At 37.6% G+C, this 9,774-nt stretch overlaps 1 protein-coding gene across 1 annotated transcript in view; it reads left to right on the top strand.

Moving 5' to 3' along the window:
• The first annotated feature begins 967 nt into the window (after positions 1 to 967).
• LOC124291212 (serine/threonine-protein kinase 26-like) overlaps positions 968 to 9,774 on the top strand; it is an 84,873-nt gene continuing 76,066 nt past the window's right edge. The window contains exon 1 of the mRNA XM_046728149.1: positions 968 to 1,247. Coding sequence (XP_046584105.1) covers positions 1,212 to 1,247 — 36 coding nt within the window. The 5' untranslated portion in view covers positions 968 to 1,211. The remainder of the gene's footprint in view (positions 1,248 to 9,774) is intronic.

Here is a 9,774-nt window from a genome sequence, read left to right as displayed (position 1 = left end):
ATACAGGTCTAAACCCCTTTCTGGGGTCACCCGTCGTGTTATATTATTGGAAAATTGATATCGGGTTTTTGCAAAAATTACCACTTTTTCAGATGTAACAAATGACATGGATTCACACGAGCAACGTATACTTTTTGTCAAAGATTTGGTTCCACGGTCAACAAGCTCCAGTTTGACACAAACGCAAAGCTGTGATACCCTTTTACAAAATTAATGTCAACGATACGGTGCTGATTAAAATCCATTCTCAACTTCCTGCGGAGTACTGCTTAATGGTCACATTGGGGCCAAACTTGAGAGAGAAAACCCATGGAAATCTATGTGGATCCAAAGTGCGAGTTCATGAAGCTGCTTAAAGATGAAAGGTTTGTGGCTATCTAAATTTTTGTGCATGACAATGATTGATCGTGTTAATTTATTCGACTTCAAGATAAAACGTAATCTGTCCAATAAACACTTTAACATTATATCGATATAGCGAAAGTGAACTTCTCTTCATATACATGTACATATATATTTTATACATCGTGTTGTTAAAAGTTACCACTGGTCGGTCATAAAAAACACATTGTACATTCCGCTCACAAGGTTGCAGTCTATTAATAGCTTCACTCACGATTAGCAAACAAAAAACATAAACATTCCGAACACATTCAATGACTTTCTCCACCCGGTATTTCGGGTAGATCTTAATGACAGTGTAAGAATATTACCTGTCGTCGGCAATATCAAAAGGAGGTGCTCCTTCTCACCTTTAGGTCAAAGGTCAACAAACTTAAGTAAAGAATGTCAGTTTTAAAATGTATGATCTTTCTATTAGTCACGTATAAAGTAGATAATTACATACCTATTTATAAAAATCGGTTGATTTAGGTAGCAAAAAGTTGAAGACGAGGGCAGCATCAAAATCAAAGTGTGTTTGTACCGGACTATTTTCTCGCGCGCAGTGTCTCAATTTGATATCGGCACACCCAAACCAAGATGGCGGCAGTCATTCGATGTGGACAAGTGGTCACCAAACATGGTGCTACGTCGTGAACTGTGGGATTATAAGCTAATGTTTACATTTGGAACGATCATTTAAGGTCCGGATAGTTTATTAGTTAACGCAGGATATTGGCCATACCCTTCAGCCAAAAATTAGCGCGGTAGTTGTGCACTGTCATAGAGCTTACCTTGACGGAATCTGATTTTGAGAATCCTGTTACGGAATGAAAATGGCTGGACACCAGCAGGTAAAACAAAATGTAAGTACTTTTCTATTCTCATTTAATCAATTTAGACACTTTGCATGCTTGTTTCGTTATTTTAGTTTATGCTGGTGCCCCGCTACAAAGAAACGAGTTCCATCTTCGAAACGTCCCCTCGAGACAGGTAGAGGGAAGACATATTTGTACTAACTGGGACAAGTTGTCACCTGAAGAAAGAAGAGGTCGACTGACACTTTATTAATATCCCAGAAAGAGCGATAATTGATATAAGTAAATAAATCTATGTTTATATTTTGTTCATATACTCAGCAGCAGTGTCTAAACCATTAGTCTAATGTATCAATGTTGATGATTAGATTTGTTGACATTTGCCACAATATGGGGCAGGGCCCATCTTGCCACTGTCAACTTTTTGATAGTCCGAAGTGCGTTTTGATAAATTAAACATACAAAGATAGGTCATATACTTATTGAATTATACAACATGGAGAAGTTAATGTGTCGTCACGGTCATGGTGTAAACTCTTGACAGCCTTTTTTCAGGTCACACACCACTACCCATGTTAAGTGCATCTGTCTGCCCTGCATCATTGATAATGATATGCAAGGATATGTATGTTTAGGGACCCTACTGAATTACATGTGTAAACGCTTTCATTATTTACTCTCTTATTCATCAACCCTGGTACATAGGTTTTTCATGTGGGTTGATAACGAGTAAAAGAGATATCCGAACTGCAGATAATTTGGATGGAGTGTTCAAGGAAAGGGGAGGTGGTTGGGTAGCCTAGTGGTTAAAGCGTTGTCTCGTCACGCCAAAGACCCGGGTTTGAATCCCCACATGGGTACAATGTGTGAAGCCCATATTTGGTGTCCCCGGCCGTGATGTTGCTGGAATATTGCTAAAAGCGGCGTAAAACCAAACTCAGTCAGTCAAGTAAAGGACAGGTTAATGTACATTATTTGATGAACATTAAATACTGCTGTGCTTAAGTCCGTTGTTCAGTTGCCAACGTGGGTACAGTGTATTAAGCCTATTTCTGGTGTCCTCCATGATATCGGTGGCATATTGCTAAAAATGGCGTAATAACATACTAAAGCACTCGTAGAGAGTCGTATGTTTCATGGGACTGACACAACATGTAAAACTAGCCTCACAGAGTCTTGTCATTTAGTTTGCTTGTGCGAAGCCTGAATCTATGAAGATTAAATTTGGCCTAAAAGACTTGACAGGCTATTAACATTCCTTATTAAAACACCAAAATCTACAGAAAATGTTGCTAAGAAACAAATTGGAACTATGTCGTTTAGTTCTGTCATGAGGGAAAATACACTAGATTCTTTAGCCAAATCAAGACATGCTACATGAAGGAATATATCTGAGATATTGTGACCTGAGGCTTATTCCTTCTATCAGCAGTGTCACCTTTTGGAACATGGTGGACCAGTAATCCCAGATCCTAGACTGTTATTTTCCAAACATGAATTAAATAAGATGTTAACCATGTTAACATGCATATTTCATTTCAACATTAGACCATGCAAGAAACCCATGATCTTGGAGTGGAATCCTGGTTCACCTAACTATATTTCCATGTCTGTCAGCATTAAGGCTGTAACGACACTGGCATATTCGGCGAATCGAACCGTAGCCCTTCATGAAATATGTTCGTTATTTGTGGTCACTAGAGCCGAATATTAAAAAATATTTACGATTTTTTTAAGGAAGCATGTTTTATTTGAACCCTTAGGTCCTTTCCAAAGTGAGATATGCAAGAATGGAACATGTACTAGCATTGCAGTAATGCAAATCATGTTAATTTGCCAAGACTGCACATGGTACTGTGCATTATAACTATTACATACCAAATTTTAGAGTATGCAATCACTGATTATTGCTGTGACAAATCAAAACTGTCAACATGGGCGTTCTATATTGTACATCAATCACTTAACTACAATATTGTATTCGTGAATACTTATTCGTATTTGTTACCCAATATTCATGATACATATCATATTCACCACATAGTGTATTCGTTGCGGCCCTAGTCAGCATCAATCCTATCCTTGGGCCTTTCACCTAAGTAGTAAACATCTGAGAACTGCTTTACTTTGGGCTTTCCACCATTGAAGATACGGGTTAGAATTGATCTTCAGTAACCCATGTCTGTTGTAAGAGGCGACTAACGGGATCGAGTGGTCAGGCTCGGTGACCTGCTGACATATGTCATGGTATCCCAGTTGCGTAGATCGATGCTCATGCTGTTGATCACTGGATTGTCTAGTCCAGACTTGATTTCTTCTCACATTAAGTTGACACTGTATTTTAATTTGAGTACTGTTCAAAAGCAATCTTAAACCTACACCGAAACATTGCTCTCACTTAAATATAGATGTGGTTCATCCATGTATTGTTAATGTTATCCTTCCTTAATTTTAAACCTGGTCTGTCATACAGACCCTGAAGCAAATATATCCAAGAAAGCCCATGCAAGTCTAGATTTCTACAGCTTCAGGAATTGAAGAAAGTCTCAGGGCTCTTTTTCATTATATATATATGTCAGGGTAGAGACTGCGTAGTGATTGCGATTCAACTGGTAGAAACTCCGAGTGATCTGTGGGTAAACAACAAAGACACTTTTTCTGAACAGTACTATGCATTTTATTCAGATATAACACTAGACTGTTTCCACTTCTACAGATATATTAAGGACTAAAAATACAAATGTGACTTGAGAGATCATATTACAATACATGTATATACATATATTACAAAACAGACTACAAGCAAGATCAATTGCATAATCAGTGTTTGCCCTTGGCATAAAAATGTAGGAGTCATCATGACTCCCTGGTGTCATGAGAGGGAGTCATGGACATGTTTTGCGGAGTCAACTTCTTTCATCAAGAGATCAACTGTTATTGTTTAAAGGTCACATGCAACGTAAAATACAACTTTGCAGATTCTGATACCTTTCGGTATGGACTTACCGAAACAAATCATCAAAAATGCAAATTCAACTATAAAGTTGAAAAATAACGTGATGAAAAAAACCGCGCGAAATCAGAGTTCAAACGATTCACTAATTTTCCCCCAACTTTTCGGGGGAAAACTGGTTTCAACAGCTGGGCTGCGCTTATAGCACGTGCGCAGTGAAATAGGTTCGCGCAACTTGGAAGCGGGCTGTCCGGTGAATACTCGGTGAAGGCTTTGGTGTGAGCTATTTTCCTAATGTCTTGTTGATATCTCACAGGGGCGAACTTTTTATATGTTATGACGTAAATAAACTGTTTATATAATTTCATTTGTCTATTTCACCACACGTTCTTCTTACCGAGTCACTTTCTCAGTTCGATACTTAAAAGCAATGTCATTATTTAGCGTTGACAGAATTTCTAACTCTGATATAGATATGTCGTTGTCACAGACAAAACTCAATGTCTTGTTTTATTGACACCTGTGTGTCTGCCTGCCTGTCTGCTAATGACAATATTCAATACACAACTGCGATCACTGACCACATGCAATTTGAACTTAACACCAATCAGGCTATACACCATAAACAAAACGCATTGATTTATGGCCCGAGTTCGGTCTCTGTCACATTATGTAATTACACAGACAGGCAGGTGTGATACTTGAACACATGACATGTTATGATGTCTGTTGATTGCAAAATGTTATACACAAAAAATGAGCATGTATTTACAAAACCCAACATCTCTATATATACACACACAATGAGCCGTGAGTGCATCTGCAAATGAACCAGCCGTTACACTTGAGTGCACACCCACCCGCTCTGACTGGGTTCGGTATCCCGGCTGCTTCGTTTCTTGGGAAGTAAACCCAAGTGCACAATATTGCACTTTTGATTTGCGATTGTACACTTATAATTTTGTTTATATGTTTTTTCATAACCAGCAATGTATATTATATGTCATAAGTGATAATTGTGTTTTAATTATGTTTGATTTTTTGGTTGCATGTGACCTTTAATAACAACTGGTCCAGGTAAGGCAGGTCAGGTATTTAATCAGCACTGAGCAGTTAACTGGCAAACATTAAACTAAGTAGTTTTAAACAATAAAGTTAACAAGATAACAATAAATAAGTTCAATCATAACTGGCAAATAATAGGAAAACATTATCCCCACCTATTATACTTGCTTGCATAAGCTTGCACTTGCTTGCATAGGTTATTCCATATAATCGTAGTCTCTACCAGCAGAGACTCCCATCGCAGTCTCTACCCTGACATATATATTTTTTTTACTATGAGTCTAGTATGAGCTTTTTTTCTATAAAATGTGTTCATTTCAGAGACTAGTTGTTAGTCTATCTTAAATCCAGCTTTATCTGAAATGTTTAATTGTTCATTCTGCAAATCATGAGAGTGAAAACTGATGATCAGATATGAGGTAGTTTATGTTGAACCATTCCATTAAACACTGTTAAATAGCCAATTTGCTGTGTAAAATTGTTAATAACTGGAGGTATTGTTGCATTGTTATATTCATCTGTTGGATAAGAATAGTTTCTGCCATGACTGATAAAATTGCAACCACCAAGTAGAACAGATTGATACAAGTAGGACAGGCTGCTCCTAATGTTTTAGCTAAGCCCACTGGTCCAAATGTACAAGGGCATAAGGTGTTACAGATTTGCCTTGCAGAGTTGCATCCCTTAGTTAGCTGTGTCTGGTAAAGAGTCCTATGCTGGTTATAGAATGGGAAGGGTTCTCGGTGGGCCTTGAGCTTTGTTGCAATCCGTGTTTCAAACTGTATCGGTACAATCAGGGGTGGAAGTAACTTTAAAATTGCTAGTGTACTCCGGTACAGTGGCACATGTAAAATCACTTGCCCTGATCATTTTTCCTCTATACCGGACGTTTTCTTGTTGATTTTTAAAAAAATAAACAACATAATTAACAGTGGAAAGTCAACTGGACACCGGTACAGTGTGATATACAAATTTGCTTGCCCGACAGAAAAACCACTGGACTCGGACGTCGGGCAGTGGGTTATTTCCACCCCTGACAATGCTGGCGAAGTGAATTTCCACAACTTTAACATGTTAAATGTATGCTGTTTGTTGTTTTTTATGTTTGTATTGATCTACTGTATCAAGAAAGATTTTTCAGTTTGATCAATGTTTATTTTTATGAACTAAGATGCTATTTGACACACTGACTGCAGAATTATTTGCACTTAAGGTCCCCCTCAATCTTCAAGATCAACACTAGTTTTATGGCAAAGGTCTTAACTACACTCATGAGACACATGAATGTCACAATTGTCCGGTCTTGACAACTGAGCAACCACATATGCTATTTTGAATGTCTGTAACTCTTCTATGTCAACAATGCTTCAAACTTTACTGTAAACACTTCACTGTTTAAAAGCTGCTAAAAGCAGCATAAAACCATACTCACTTCTTTTCAATTTTCCAGCTGAGATGTACTTTAACTTATTTTTAAAAAACAAATTATGCTGTAATAGTTGAAGGTATTTAATGGCACAATGTCACGCAACACTTCTTTGAAAATACATGATGCATTTTTCTCGATAATACTAACTATCAGCCCTCAGGGAAGCTGCCATATAATATATTGGGTGTATTGGGTGGTCAGGCTCACTGGATGGTGTCCTCTCACTTAGCCAGATTGATGGTTATGATGTTGATCACTGGATTGTCTGGTCCAGACTCGATTATTTACAGACCGCCGCCATATAGTTGGAATATTGCTGAGTGCAGCATAAAACAACAAACCGAACTAAACCATGTCCCTTTTTGTATACCACTTAGATCCTTCAGGTAGCTGCCCCAGTTGTGTAAGGAGTCACACTTCACTGTACACACATAACTCATATGGGAAACTTTAAACCGCTTTCCAGAGGTTGAGCATGTATACCTCCTCAGAGGCCAATTTTCGTCTTGAAATCGATATCAATAATCAATACAAGTTTCCAAAACTGAATGAGTATTTCCCCGCTTATCACGGTTCATGCTGCTATGGTTACAACTAATGTTACAGCTTTGGAGAAGTGATATATTTTTCCTTAGTGACATCACTGGTAAAGAGGAAGAAGAGGTTAATTTCTATAAATTTCTTGTATTAGTTGTAATCTGTATCATAATCCGATTATGAACTATATTGTTACGATAGCTCGTAATGCCGTGAACACTTTGTGGATTGGGATCCAGGGTTCATGTCCTGACACGAGTACAGTGTGTGAAGAAAAGCAGTCTGGGATGGTGTTAAGAAGAGGTAAAATTCGAGTTAGCTGTTTAACTTTGTCCTTCCTGCCAGATTAAACCGACATGATATGATCAGTTGTTCCGTGTGATAAGGTGTAACTAAGATATGGTTAAGTTGTGTTACCTTACTTACTGATAGGGCTTGCTAGAAAGACAACCACAAATGTGGTCCATAGGAAAAAATGATTATCGATAATATCAATAATATCGTACATAAACTATTGTGATTTATCTTTAAATAATTAATAAGTAATTTTAATTCACCCAGTCAATGCACAAACTTTTGTGTTTGTTCGTACGCTGTTTCTAAAGTATGTTCAGGATGTATGTGTTTTGCTTGTAATCCAAGCCTAAATATAGCATCAAATATTTTGGGCATTTTTGATCGAAGTTATTTCTTCAGTATTTATCGCTGTTCCGTTAACGATGATCAATCTCTCTGATCTATATCGATAATGATAATCCAAATAATAGACACTTCAATTGGGGATCAGTAACAATCTTAAAGCAAATAATGGTAAAATGGAAACAGATTGGATTCGATTAGCACATGCAATAGTAAGACACACACATTGTTTTATGTTTATTTTTATTTTTAATAAAAAGTCCAGTTGTTTTGGACAGAAGACTTCCTGAATGCACATATGCTGAGAGAGGTCATGCCATGTTTGTGAAGAACACAATTGAAAATGTCCTCAGTACAGTAACATGCATGTTACAGTGTTCACGAATAGCGTCTGACCCTCTGACAAATCTGGCAGATTCGCCAACGGTCAGACAGAAGTCTACAACCCGCCGGCCCCAGTGTCTGACTGTATATTTCACAATGACTTTGACTGAAGTTGTTTTATGTGACATTTGACACTTGTTTGCTGTTTATAAATCTTATGTTTGTTAATATTTCAATGTCAATTATAAGAAATATTAAATCTGAAATGTGTGTTTAATTTTATTCCATGGGCCCTGTGCATTTTCAATGGGTCAGACAGACATCTGAAACTTACAGGACCCAATGTCCTGTGACTTTGAAACACCATTCATGAACACTGATGTTAACATTTGTTTGTTGTGATCATGGTCATGGTGTATCAAGTGTCAGTTGAACTGAGGGAGGAAGTGAAAATAACATTATTATTTTTCCATGAATATTTTCAAAGGAAACTTCCTTAAAAAAACTTTTTACTAACAAACTGCTAACTGAAGACCCCTACTGACTTGTAACATAGTTTATATCTACCATATAAAGTACAGGTGTATAAGAAAACACAAAAGCTGATGAGGAAATAAATTAAAGTTTGAACTAAGAATGTAGTACAATTGTTAGACTAATGTAAGTCAATTTGTGCCAAAGTTATTTATCATTTAAGTTTGTTTGTTGTTTAGCGCCACACTTAGCAATATTTAAGCTGTGGCAGTGGTCTGTAAAGAATTGAGTCTGGACTAGACAATCCAGTGATTAACATCATGAGCATCGATCTATGCAATTGGGATACGATGGAACATGTCAAATAATAATAATAATAATGTGTCCATTTATATAGCGCCAAATTCCACACTAGGTATGCTCATAGCTCTAACAATCAAGGCACAGCACATTATTACCCGGATAACCCAAGCTGCCTGTTAGGCGCTAGAAAGTTATAGTCATATGACTTTTTCCACCGGGTACCCATTTTCCTGCTGGGTGAACAGAGACAATTTTGAACAAACTCACTTGCCTAAGGTGAGACCACATGTGTCACATGTGCTTCGTTGTGGGGCAGGACTCAAGTCCTAGAAACTCTCAGCAACCCAGTCAGCAAGCCTGACCACCTGTTCCTGGAAGGCGCCTCTTTCGAAAAGCATGGGTTGCTGAAGACCAATTCTAATCCAGATCATGATCAGATTCATGGGTGTGTTATTGAAGTAATGAAATCAGTCTTTTAGTTATCAACATGTTTGACATTTTCAGTCAAGCTTTACAGTAGATAATGGCAGTTATTGTGATGACGTTTTAGTCTTACCATACATGCTGGACTGAACACACTGTAATGCAAGCTTGTGGCTAATACCACACACTGATAAACATCCACATGGTTTACTTTCATGAAGTTGTTCAAGTTCAGTTTACATGGATCGTGATTTCTAGGGACTGCAATTAGCTGTGTTTCCTCTTTGTGCAAGGGTAGCAGGGGTGGAAATAACTTTAAAATTGCTAGTGTACTCCGGTACAGTGGCACATGTAAAATCACTTGCCCTGATAATTTTTCCACTATACTGTCCGTTTTCTTGTTGATTGTTTAAATAAACACCATAATT

The sequence above is a fragment of the Haliotis rubra genome, unplaced genomic scaffold, assembly GCF_003918875.1.
Source record: "Haliotis rubra isolate DU_JTF1 unplaced genomic scaffold, ASM391887v1 Scf486, whole genome shotgun sequence".
In the NCBI taxonomy this organism is placed as follows: domain Eukaryota; kingdom Metazoa; phylum Mollusca; class Gastropoda; order Lepetellida; family Haliotidae; genus Haliotis; species Haliotis rubra.
This window is presented reverse-complemented; position numbering and strand designations above follow the sequence as displayed.